Source organism: Ictidomys tridecemlineatus, chromosome 4 (genome assembly GCF_052094955.1).
Source record: "Ictidomys tridecemlineatus isolate mIctTri1 chromosome 4, mIctTri1.hap1, whole genome shotgun sequence".
NCBI lineage: Eukaryota > Metazoa > Chordata > Mammalia > Rodentia > Sciuridae > Ictidomys > Ictidomys tridecemlineatus.
The window spans coordinates 60,049,595-60,063,269 of record NC_135480.1 but is presented as its reverse complement, the minus strand read 5'-3'; the positions used below and the strand labels follow the sequence as shown (position 1 = coordinate 60,063,269).

Below are 13,675 nucleotides of genomic sequence, written 5' to 3'. Positions count from 1 at the left end.
GGTTTGAATTCTTTCATTTGTGAAATAGCATTTCATGTTGGCTAATTTTTGAAGTTCACATATTAATTACATTTGATTCTTTGACATTGCCATTGTAATAAGTTCTAACATGACTTATGGTTTGGTTCTTCAGATGGCCGCCAAGAGCGAGTCATGTTCGACAAAATTACGTCTCGAATCCAGAAGCTTTGTTATGGACTCAATATGGACTTTGTTGATCCTGTAAGTATATAAAGTTTATATCTTGGGATCCTTGATTCATGTAATCCTTTCTACTTGTCTTTTATCTCTGGCCCTTCAATTACCTGATATACTTTGGCTATTCTGGCTATTCCTTTGGATATAAATGTGAATTTATTGCTTAAAACTTTTTTTTCCCCTTAATTTTGGTCCTGTCCTGTGAGTTCTTAAGTTTTCAGAGAACCATGAGTGTGAATGAATAAAGGGGAAAACTTGATGTTAACATTTATGATCATGGATTTTCTTGAGTACATTACTTTTTTTAGAGTGGCAAAATCTATGGTAAAGCTTGTTTTTATTTATTTATTTATTCATTCATTTATTTACTTTGATTCAGAGTCTTGATAAATTGTTGAGGGCCTCACTAAGGTGTTCAGGCTGGCTTTGAACTTGCAGTCCTCCTGTCTCAAATCTCTCGAGCCACTAGGATTACAGACATGCAACACTGCACCTGGCATAAAAGTTTTTTTAAAATTGTGGTCATTTGGATAGAAACTGGTTTGAAATTTCTTTTTTAAATCCTTATGGAGCTTGTGATGATGGTGCATGCCTGTAATTCCAGCAACTCAGCAGGGCTAAATCAGGATTGCCAGCCTCAGTAACTTAGTGAGGCCCTGTCTCAAAATAAAAAAGTAAAAATGAGAAAGGCCTGGGATGTGGTTCAATGGTTAAGCACTGGTGGTTCAATCCCCAGTACTAGGAAGAAAGGAAAAAAAGAAAGGAGGAAGGAAGGAAGACTTCATGGCCACTATTTAAATTAAGGAGAACAAACTTTGTCAGAGATTAAAGTTGAAATGTTTTTGTAATTTGCGAAGTGCTAAAGAAAGAGTAATCATTTTATTTTATTGTGTTTTATTTTTCTGTGGTGCTGGGGATTACATCCAGGGCCTTGGGCATGCTAGGCAGCTTTACTCCTGAAGTACACTCCCAGACCAATAGTAGTTATTATTATTAGATGACTTAGCTTCAAGCCTAATTCATACCTTTATCTCCTTTAATTGGAATGATTATAGCTTGATTCATTTGCTTTCCCATACTTGGTCTTAGACGGAATTGGGAAAACTGGGTTAAATATTAAGAGCTGAAGTACTAATCATAGGGAGAATTAGAATGAAGGATGAAGAAATACTTTACTTATAGAACCATAGGTCTGTTTTAGCTATTTTCCTGTGAAACTTAATCTTTTTAAAGGCTACAGGTTTTTTTTGTTTGTTTGTTTGTTTGTTTGTGAATTTTTTTGTTTGGGTTTTTTTTTTTTTTTTTGGTACTAGTTCAGGGATGTTTTATCTCTGAGCTATATCCCCAGCCCTTTCTATTTTTTATTTCGAGACAAGGTCTTACTAAATTGCTGAGGGTCTTGTTAAATTACTGAAGCTGTCCTGGAATTTGGGATCCTCCTGCCTCAGCTTCTTGGGTTACTGGGATTATAGGCATGTGCTACTGCCCCAGGCTAGATTTCTTTTTTTTTCAAGTCAGGCTTCTTTCTTGTAACTGTAGTATGTGTTTTCTGGCAGCTCTGTTAGCTTATGAATTCTTATTACTAAGCTTCCCATATTATGAAAGATAGCTTTTCATAAAAGGAAGTTGTCTATATTATTATTATTATGATATATATTTGATTGTTTTCTTAATTGCTCTTTTAAGAAAGCTCTTGTTTCTGAGGAAAACTCAAGTAACTTTTGGTTTTGTAGGCTCAGATTACCATGAAAGTAATCCAAGGCTTATACAGTGGAGTTACCACAGTGGAACTAGATACTCTGGCTGCTGAAACAGCTGCAACCTTGACTACTAAGCACCCTGACTATGCCATCTTGGCAGCAAGAATTGCTGTCTCTAACTTGCACAAAGAAACAAAGAAAGTATTCAGTGGTGAGTACTGGTGAAAAAGAAAGAATTTAATATTCCCAGAAAATTAATAAGGGTAATAATTGCATGAATTTCAAAAATTGCATCTTATTTTATAAAGCAAAGCATACAAATTAGTGACAAGAATTTTCTTTTTCTCCATGCCTCTGACCTGCTGCATTAAAGGAGTAATGGATCCTGTTCTTTACACTTTGGTTCTCTTTTTATAAAGCCCATCCGGTGATGTGATTGGAAAAATGAGTGATGTATATTGACAAATTCTGGGTTAAATAAAGTGTCACAGCCATCTTTTCATCATTCCTGTTTCACAGCTCAGAGAATGAGGGCAAAGGAATTTAAATAGTATGTAGAATACAAGCTGGTAGACTAAGATAAGAAATCTTTTGTCTTTTAATTCCAGATATGTTCTGTTGGGCCTCAAACATATCCCTTTTGAGTGGATTTATTAAGATTTCAATTCTCCTGAAATTCATCTGTGGGTTCAGTTTATTACCCATCAAAATACCAACATTCCATACCCATATGTTTATTTCATATATAAATAGCAAAAGACCAAATACTGCTGTGACATCTTAAAGAACAGAGTAAGAGACTTTACTAAATGTGTACATAGAATTAAACTGCTTAAGATGATGATAGAGTCTGAGTTTTAAATTGGGTTTCTTTTCTGTTAGAATTTAAAAAATGGTGGGAAGAGATTGTGATTTCTGCATTTCCTTATTTTCAACCAATAATCTCAACTGGGATATGTATCAGAATCATATGAGAACCTTTTTTAAGTTGCAAGAGCTAATATTCACTATAACTCTTGAAGATTATTTCTTTTTTTTTTTTTAAAGAGAGAGTGAGAGAGTAGAGAGAGAGAGAATTTTTTTTTTTTAATATTTATTTTTTAGTTCTCAGCGGACACAACATCTTTGTTGGTATGTGGTGCTGAGGATTGAACCTGGGCCTCAAGCATGCCAGGCGAGCGCGCTACCGCTTGAGCCACATCCCCAGCCCTTGAAGATTGTTTTCTTAAATGAGATATTATCAGTATTATTTATTCAACATGGATATGTTTATTGAGCACATTTTATGCTAGGCACTGAAATGGATTAAGATAAAAAATGAGAATCACTGTTTTAGATAATTAGATATTAAGTGGTTTTGACATTTATATTTTTAATTTTATTTTTATTTAGATGTGATGGAGGACCTCTATAACTACATCAATCCACATAATGGCAAACATTCTCCTATGGTGGCGAAGTCAACACTGGATATTGTTTTGGCTAATAAAGATGTATGTATATCATTTCCATTAGAAATATTTTGGGGGTTATTTTTTTGTTTTGTTTTGTTTTTAAACAACACATAGCTGAGAAAATTTAAACACCACAGAAGGTAAAGGTTAAACACATTCTCCTGCTCAGAATTCTGCTTTTTCTCTCCATAAACAACTTCATTTTATCATTTTAAAAATATTGCTTCAGAGTCATTTCATATATACACACACACACACACACTTATGCATGTGTGTTCAGTATACTCTGCACACTATTCTTACTGATGCTTTTTTTTTTTTTTTTTTTTACTTATAAGGATACCTTAGAGGTTGGTCTGTATGAATTTCTCTTATTCTTGGTTTGTTTCTTTTCTTTTCTTTTTTTGGTGGTATGATACTGAGGATTGAATTTAGTACCATACCTGTTATTGAGCTACATCCTCAGTTCTTTATATAGTCTTGCTAACTTGCAGAGGCTGGCCAACCTCACACTTTTGATCCTCCTGCCTTTGCTTCCAGAGTTGCCATACTGTGCCTAGTAGCTACCCTATTCTTTCTTTCTTTTTTAAAATTTTTTTAAACTTTATTTTTTTATGTGGTGCTGAGGATCAAACCCACTGCCTCACACATGCTAGGCAAGCACTCTACCACTGAGCCACAAACCCAGCCCCAAGCTACCCTATTCTTTCTAACATTAGAATAACATTTCATTTTAATAGATATATGGTCATTTTATGCATAAGTAAAAGTCCTTCAGTGATGAATATTTGTTTTTTCATTTTTATTGCAGTCAATATCCTTGTATGGGTTAGGTGAATATATTGAAAGAAAAAAATCCCTTATGTGGAATTGCTGAGCTAGAGTATATGCAGTCAAATTTTTTGATAGATATTGCCAAACTGACTCCCAAAAAGTTTGCTCAGGTAAAATTTTGAAAGATCTTTCTCAGCCACTTTTTTGAATCCCTTTCTTAACCTGACCTCGGAGGACAGAAGGAAAAAGATGTATAGGTTCAGCCAGAACTTTTTCTCACACAATTGCCATCAACATTGTACAGATTAGAAACCAATTTTAGCTCTTTTCTAAACATGCATCTGGTATTGAAGAGAAAACTGATTTATTTGTATGTTGTTTGTGTATATAATCTTGAAGACAGGTTAAAAGCAGAAATAAAACAACAGCATCAAAATCTATGTCTTTAAAAAAATAAATATTGAAAAAAAGTATTGATAGTGTTTCAATTATCCATTTTTCTTGCTAGGGCCTACTTTGCTTTGGCAACAAAGATACCCTTAAAAATTTAAGAGAAAGAGTAAGGAGAGTATTATACAGATTTTTATTTTTAGGCTTTGACATGAATCATTATGCAGAAACACAGTATTTTGAAAGACTGGTGCCCTTTTTTCATTCAGAGTGACTATTTGTACCTAATTGCTGTTGTTTCTGTTTTTGGATTTGTAGTCTACAGAAACACTTAATAATGTCAATTCTGAAATCTGTCAAATGAAAACCTGTTGAAAGTCATGAATTTTGAAAGCCTGTAATCTTTTCTGTTATTGCTTATTGTAAACATGTGCAATTTAAAGTGGGTTCATTTTTATAACAAAAATATGAGTTAGCAAATATGTAGGGCCAGTACTTTTGGATTAACAACTTATCGAAAAATGTGTTTAACGATGATAGTATAGTTACTTTTTATGCTCATGTACTTTTCCTCTTTGATGAAAACATAATAGGGAAAGTTTGGAGAATCATCTTTAATCATACAGTATGAGTTCTCTTCTAGTCTTTTTTTGGGGTTGTTATTTGTTAATTTTTTGTAGTGCTGGGGATGGAATCCATTGCCTGTGCATCCTAGGCAAGCATTCTACTAACTATCTATACTCCCAGTCCATAGATAATCTTTTTTTTTTGTTTTTTTTTTAAATTTTAATATTTTTATTTATTTTCTAGTTCTCAGTGGACACAACATCTTTGTTTGTATGTGGTGCTGAGGATCGAACCCGGGCCACATGCATGCCAGGCAACCGCGGTACCGCTTGAGCCACATCCCCAGCCCCATAGATAATCTTTTAATATACATCTTTTACAACCTAATTAGGATGCTCAATTTATATGCCAAAATTTGTTTTTTAAATGTTGGATGGATTTCTGTTCTATAGCAGTGAGACTTTGTATTACCTCTTTTGTATCCTATATCAATTTTAGTTCTGGAGACATGACTGAAAAATTTTATGAAAATAACTCTAATTAATTATGGGTTCTTTTTCACCCCCATCAGCGCCTGAATTCTGCCATTATCTATGACCGAGATTTCTCTTACAATTACTTTGGCTTTAAGGTAAATAAATAATGTGTTTCAAATAAGTGGGGATTCTTCCCTAACATTAAGAAATACAGATTTTGTTTATGTTTTGATATAATGTTATAATGGCATTTAGTTGTTTAGATGAACCTGGGGGATTAATGGGGTAAAGGTAATAGTGGTAGTTTGATTAAGGCAAATATAGCTTATCCATTTACAGTTTTTGAATTTTCCAAATATTCTGGATTATCGAAGGAATTATGCAGATAATTTGTCAGAATTATATTATGTTGTACCACTGTTTTTGCAGTAACTATTTATTGAATCTCTTCTATGTGCAAAGTACTTTTCTAAATATTTTTGTGTTGACAGTGTTGTGACTGAGAACTTGAATGTTGATGTCAAACAGCTGAATTCAAATCTATTTCTCTTTAGCAAGTTAATCCCTCTTTGTTTTGATTTTCTCATCTTTAGAATGAGGATAATAAAAAATTTCAACAAATTCTGTTGAGAATTAAGTATGTGCTGCTTAGATTAGTCCCTAGCCTGTTAAAAGTATTTTATAGATGTTAGCAATGTGATGATGACAGAATGTTAATGATGAATATCAAAACTTATGCTATTACATACAAAGCTGGCTTTTTCCAGAAATTTTCATGCAAGCTTTGCCAAAACAAAAAAGAGCCAATTGACAGTATTCTAGATTGAAACTAAGAAGAGTAAATGTGCTACTCTTTTTATTTAAAGTTATAAAAATTGAGAATACTTAAACATATTACCTTATTGTGAGTGTTATATCCATTGAGTCTTTAAAACATGTTCTCTGAAAATTTTTTGGTCACTTTGCTTTTTTTTTTTTTTAAGACGCTGGAGCGGTCCTATTTGTTGAAGATCAATGGAAAAGGTGAGAAATTAAAATTTTTGTTTTACATTTTCTGTTCATTATATTGAATATAGAGCTTTGCACTGTTAGCCTTAAATTTCATTTAGACTTTAAATAACAATTAGAATCTTAGATTTATTTTATGGATATTTATTCTGTATATTTGTACAGAGTGTTCTCAAGTTTCTATTAGTGTTCTATTTTTGATTAAAATACATTTCAGCCTAGTTTTTCTGGTATATCCCATCACATGAAAACTCCTGTTTTGTTACAGTGGCTGAAAGACCACAACATATGTTGATGAGGGTATCTGTGGGGATTCATAAAGAAGACATTGATGCTGCAATTGAAACATATAACCTTCTTTCTGAGAGGTGGTTTACACATGCTTCTCCCACTCTCTTCAATGCTGGTACCAACCGCCCACAACTTTCTAGGTATGTACCGTCTATAGCTTCTTTTAATCTTTTGAAATGGTTTTTACTTGGAAGTAAGAAAAAAAAAGTTTCATCACTTTAAAAATTAATTTAGACCACAAACTATGCAACTCCTAGAAGAAAATGTGGGTCAACATTCCAACATACAGGCATAAACAGTGACTTTCTCAATAGGACCCATAAAACTCAGTAACTTCTGAAAGAGGATTAATATCTAGAATATGTAAAGAATTCAAAAAACTTAACACCAAAAGATCAATTAATAAATGGGCAAATGAATTAAGCAGATTCTTCTCAAAAGAAGAAACATAAATGGCCAACAAATATATGAAAAAATGTTCAAATCATTCACAAATAAGGAAATGCAAATAAACTGCTACGTATGACCTAGCTATACCACTTGGTATTTATCCTAAAGAATTAAAGTCATCATTACCATAGTTTCATATATTTATAGCAGCATAATTAATTCACAATAGCCAAACTATGGAACCAGCCTAGGTATCCATCAAGAGATGAATGGATAAAGAAAATGTGGTATGTATGCACAATGGAATTTTATTTAGCCATAAAGAAAAATAAATGAAACTTGAGATCATTATATTAAGTGAAATAAGCCAAACTGAAAAGGTCATATGATTTCTCTCATGTGGAATCTAGGAGGAAAAAAACAGAAGTTGAAGAACAGAGATCTCATAAAAAATAAAAATCAATAGTGGAATGGGATGTAGGGTGGGGGAGTGAGGGGAAGTGTTGGGGAGTGATATTGGCCAAAGTGTATTGTTATATTGTGTGCCTATATAAATATGTAATAAAAAAATCCCATCATTATGTAGAACTATAATGTACCAATAAAAAATTAGTGCCTTCTGTGAATACATGAGATTTGCATTCTGGAAAGATCTTTTCGTGGTAAATGAATTGGAGAGAACAAATGCTAATAATGAAAATTTTCTAAAGTTGATTGTGGTAGTGGTTGTACAGCTGAATGTTCTAAAGGCTATTGAATAGTATATTTTAAATAGAGAAATGTATGTGGGTTATATTTAGATATAAATTATATTTTTTTAAAAAGTAGGTCTAGGAGTGTATAGTTTCAGTGGTCTAGGGCACGCTTAGTATGTGAAAGTCCCTGGGTACAACAGCTGGCAACAGAAAAGAAAACAAAGAAAAGGAGGAAAAAAAAAATTGATTCCAGGTTTAGGGTGTAGCTCAGTGCAGAGTGCTTATTTAGTATGTTCAAAGATCTGGGTTCAATCCGTAGCACAACAAAAAATTAAAGGAAAGAAGGGAGAGAAAGAAAAAGTAAATGCCAAGAATTAGGGGGACTTTTATAATAATTTATATAAGAAATTATGATAGTTTGGATTAGGGAGGTGAAAGTAGATACTTAGAAAAGTAGGGAGGTAAAAGTAGATATTTAGAAAAGTGGAGAGATTCAAGACATATTTAGGAGGTGAAGTTAACAGAATTTGATGATATTTTCAATATGGGTCAGAATGATTCCTGGGTTCATGGGTAAAGTAACAGTATTAATGATAATTCCTTTTGCTCAGAAAAGGAAATTTAACAGTTTGGTAATATGTGAAAAATGTCACTAGTTACTTGGTTTATCCCAGGGATGCAAGGATATACCAATATAAAAAATACATATTAATATAATTCATTAGCATATATAACTCAATGCTCTTTCCTAATAAAATACTTTAAGTATGGAAAAGAACTTTCTTAATTGGTAAAAAGGTACCCACTAAAACTTGAATCTGTCATCTCTTTTTCAACATAGTAGTGGAGGCCCAAGTCAACATTATAAGAAAAAGAGAAGATTGGAAACAAGGAAAGAAAACTGTAATGATTCAGATATTATTTTTACATAGGAAACTCAAGAAACCTATAGACAAATCTTTAAAATTAAAAAGAGATTTCAGCTGGGCACAGTGGTGCAATCCTATAATCCTAGCAGCTCAGGAGGCTGAGGCAGGAGGATCAAGAGTTCAAAGCCAGCCTCAGCAAAAATGAGGCACTAGGCAACTCAATGAGACCTTGTCTCTAAATAAAATACAAAATAGGGCTGGAATGTGGTTCAGTGGTCAAGTGTCCCTGAGTTCAATCTCTGGTACCAAATAAAAAATTTTAAGAAAGAGAGATTTCAGCAAAAATACCTGGATATAAGCTCACTATTAATCAATTGAGTTTTTATAGCTGTTAGAAAATATATGTTACTAGAAGGAACCTAGGAATATAACAAAAGATATATTTTTTTTTTTTTTTTTTTTTACTGTAGATTGAACCCAGGGCTTTTAGCTTGCTAGCTTGTTTATTCATAATACATTCAGATGCTCAGAGAACATATAAAGAAGATAAGTGATAGAACACTGAGCCACACCCTCAACCCCTAAAGATGTTTAGATTTTAAAGGTGAATACTCTAAAATTGGATTGAAGGACGTTATAGAGAGTGAGTTTATATTAATAAATGGATTTGATATTCTTAAGATGTCAGTTCTCCCCAAATTAATCTAAAGATTCAGTGTAATTTTAGTCCAAATTTCATCATACTGGTTTTATTATTTATGGGGAAGAGCAAAAGAATAAAAATTGTTTTAAGAGGCTTCCCAAAGATAATTAGGTTCTAATCCACAGAACTTATAAACATTACCTTAATAAAGAAAATAGTCTTTGCAGGTATAATAACTCTGAACACATCACCTTGTGCTTTTGTCTAAGGACTGTTCACAGAAGTCTTGAACTTTAGTGCAAGTGCAAATTATTTGTTATATTACTTTTAAATCTTACTCTGAATATTTAGTAGAAAGTCAGTGAATAGAACTACTTGAGTGGTTGAATATTTAAGACAGTGTAGGGATCACTGGTAGAGTTTCCTGAATTGGCAGGAAGATGAGATCGAAAGTGCAGATAGAGGGGTCATCCATAAAAGACTATAAAGGAGCTATAATTTTAGTGGACATATCAAAGAATTGGTTGACCACTGGATATAGGTTTCTTTTTTCATAAGTATTTAATTTTTCTTGGCCTACTAACAGATTGAAAAAATTGGTGTATGCTTATGAGTGATATTTTGCAGTCTGGTAAAGATTTAAACTAATATTTTAGACTTAACAATAGGACCTTTTTCTTGGCTTAATATCTAGAGTGGACAATAAGATAATTTTGAAATAATATGATAGATTGATTTGTTTGATTGTTGTATTCAGTAAAGGTTTTTTGTTTGTTTGTTTTTCCCCTTCTAAAAACTCTTAGGAACCTTGTAAACTTTAAATCTTTCATTTATACAATTTATTGTCTTTGGATTGTATAATCATTTATGTGAGTCTTCTTTATTTCCTTGCTCTGAGTTGTCACTTTTTTCCCATAGCTGTTTTCTTCTGAGTATGAAAGATGACAGCATTGAAGGCATTTATGATACTCTAAAGCAGTGTGCCTTGATATCTAAGTCTGCTGGGGGAATTGGTGTTGCTGTGAGTTGTATTCGGGCTACTGGCAGCTACATTGCTGGGGTAAGCTTCTGTTGTATGATTTTTGAAATGGTTATTCAAATCCCAAAGCAGTCACACTTATGGTCAAATAGGGCATAATTTTATAATGCCAGTGTTTGGGAGACCTGGCATTAATTAGTAGGTAGTTGTGACTTGAAGTGAGTCATTTCATATCTGGCTTTATTTTCATCTCTCTTCTCAAAGGTTTAGTTTATACTAGATAATCTCTAGGATCCTTTTTAGCTTAAATTTATAATTCTGATTTATTTTAGCAATAATTATAACAACTATCATTTTCAGCAGTGATAGCAATAATTATAACAACAATCATTTTCTGATTACTCTTTATGTGCTGTATCTATTATAAATATTTTACATGAATTAATTATTTAATCCTTATTACATCCCTATGAGATAGGTACTTTTCTTATGCATGCTAAGAACTTTTTTTCTTATGGTAATTTTGGGAGTCAAGGCATTAGCTTTTTCATTTTACAAATAAAGAAATTGAGCTTAGAAAGTTAAGTTTCTTATTCAGAGATCAGTTACTTAAATTTGTAGTAGTGCCAGGATTCAAGCTTTAAACAGTGGCACTTTAAGGTATAAACTTGCCCTTTGCTAATTTGCTGTTATTTGGCAATCAAGATAATGATTTTGGGTAAGACTTGAATTTAAATTATCTCTACTATTTACTAGTAATGTGGCCTTGGGACAGTTATTTTATCTCTGAGTTTGTCTCATCTGCAATGAAAAAATATTTAACCCTATGGAGTAAAGTTGTAGAAGGAAGCTACTCAATTATGTAGTGTTTTGGAGGTGCTGATATAAACAGAACCTTTACACACCTGGTGAGGCTCAGAGGCAGAGTGCTCGCCTAGTGCGTGCGAGACTCTGGGTTCAATCCTCAGCACCACATAAAAATAAATAAAACAAAGGTATTGTGTTCAACTACAACTAAAAAATAAATATTAAAAAAAAAAGACTTACTTTGGGGTTAGAAGGATTATTTTAAAGAATTGTCAGATGTCTCTTCAAGTCATAACAGTCTATTTTCCTAGCTTCATTCTGTAATCCATTTATTACTGAGATTCTTTATTTACCTCATATATTGCCTTGATATATGCATTGCTTCTTATTCTTTTTATTTTAAAAATATTTTTAGTTATAGGTGAACACAATGGCTTTATTTTATTTATTTTTTAATGTGGTACCGAGAATCGAACCCAGTGCCTCACACGTGCTAGGCAAGTGCTCTACCACTGAGCTACAACTTCAGCTCCTTATTATTCTTATTGTAAGTTATCTTGAACTCCTTTGGGAAAGACATTGTAGTAATATGCTTTTGTATTCTTTCATATATGTATTTTAGTTGTGGATGGACATAGTACCTCCATTTTTATTTATTTCTATGTGATGCTGAGGATCGAACCCAGTGCTGCACATACAGAGGCAAGCACTCTGCCATTGAGTTATAGCCCCAGCCCCTTTTGTATTCTTGTACTGTACCCAAAGTTTATCTTTACATAATGACCTTTAGAAGGCTGTAACGTTTAAATTTAGCTACCCTAATTTTGGATTCTTTTGACTTATAATTATTATTTTGTAAATTAGGGATGTCATAAAGTAATTTAGTATCTAATTGCAATTTATTCAGCAACATTTGTTGGTTTTATGTTGGGCATTATGTTTTTATAGCAGAGGTAGAAATGGAGAGCAAGTGAAACTTCACAGATTGTTACTTAGACTTAAGCACCCTTTTTGATGAAAATTAGGAGTGATTTGTTCACTTTTGGTTCATTTCCTTGCTGAGCCCTCTGTCTCCTCCAGAAGCTTTTATTTTTTTTTACTTTTTTTCAGACTAATGGTAATTCTAATGGTCTTGTACCAATGCTGAGAGTATATAACAATACAGCTCGATATGTGGATCAAGGTGGAAACAAGGTATGCTCTGTTACTTGAAAGTCATGGAAATAAGAACTAAAAATCTTTAGTCATATATTGTGCAATTATGTTTCTAACTACTATGATTTTCATAGAAGGAGTAGTAGAGTTGAGAGTATTGTGTTAATTTACCCAAGATTATTATCAGGATAGTTTGCAGCTAAAATCCGTTTCTTATGAATAGGTATACACACCAGTCATCTATTAGTTAATGAATTTTTCTCTGCTGAACTTTGGCAACCTTGATAAGACAGTTCACCTTTCTGTTATATTGTATCTTTCTTTGGACTTTATGTGCATGGTCAGATGACGTAAAGTGATCTGGGCTACATTTATGTCAGTTCTTTTTTACTCCTAGAATTCTAACAAAATATTACAACTTTAAATTTTCTAAGTGCTTTGATTTGTATCATTTCACTTAATTCATTAATTATAGTAAAGATATAAGGAAATGTTATGAAAATCCTTTGGAAAATATGAAATTTGTTAAATTCCAATTCTGAAAAAGAATGGTGATTTATTTACCATTAGCGTCCTGGAGCATTTGCTATTTACCTGGAACCTTGGCATTTAGACATCTTTGAGTTCCTTGATTTAAAGAAGAACACAGGAAAGGAGGAGCAGCGAGCCAGGGATCTTTTCTTTGCTCTTTGGATTCCAGATCTCTTCATGAAACGGGTGGAGACTAATCAGGTAAGAGAGATAGGTACCTGTTGGTAGTAGCAACTTGATTCATAGAGCTTTATCTTCAGTTATTTTAAGACATACGTAGGTAAAAGCCTCCTGTGTATGATTCTATAGAAGGCATTCTGAACAAGTTAAGAGTTGCCATGCCTGTCTTCTTGCATTTCTGTTCTTTAAAAGTTATATCCTGCCTGACCTACATGCGGAACTAGATTCTGATCAAGTTGAGGGATGACATGCCTGCCTTCCTGCATTTCTGTTCTCTAAAGTAAATGTTACCTGACCTAAATGCTGAAAAGATCATATTTAAACAGGCAGAACTAGATTTGGGGGGCTGAGCCTAAAATGATTATTTCTTTTATTTTAAAAATTGTTCTAATTAGTTCTACATGTCAGTAGAATGCATTTGACACCTTATACATAAAGGGAGTATAATTTCTTATTCGTCTGGTTTACATGATGTAGAGTTACACAGGTCACGTAATCATATATGCACAATAAGGTAATGTCCAATTCTAAAATGATTATTTCTATAGCAAATTCCCAAGAGGACCTA

The 13,675-nt window shown here is 32.8% G+C and overlaps 1 protein-coding gene across 1 annotated transcript in view; it reads left to right on the top strand.

Moving 5' to 3' along the window:
* Positions 1–13,675, top strand: part of Rrm1 (ribonucleotide reductase catalytic subunit M1) — a 33,351-nt gene that overhangs the window by 3,544 nt on the left and 16,132 nt on the right. Inside the window, exons 2-10 of the mRNA XM_005323129.5 lie at positions 134–222; positions 1,932–2,109; positions 3,291–3,391; positions 5,655–5,714; positions 6,543–6,582; positions 6,836–6,998; positions 10,374–10,515; positions 12,352–12,435; positions 12,967–13,128. Coding sequence (XP_005323186.1) covers positions 134–222; positions 1,932–2,109; positions 3,291–3,391; positions 5,655–5,714; positions 6,543–6,582; positions 6,836–6,998; positions 10,374–10,515; positions 12,352–12,435; positions 12,967–13,128 — 1,019 coding nt within the window. The remainder of the gene's footprint in view (positions 1–133; positions 223–1,931; positions 2,110–3,290; positions 3,392–5,654; positions 5,715–6,542; positions 6,583–6,835; positions 6,999–10,373; positions 10,516–12,351; positions 12,436–12,966; positions 13,129–13,675) is intronic.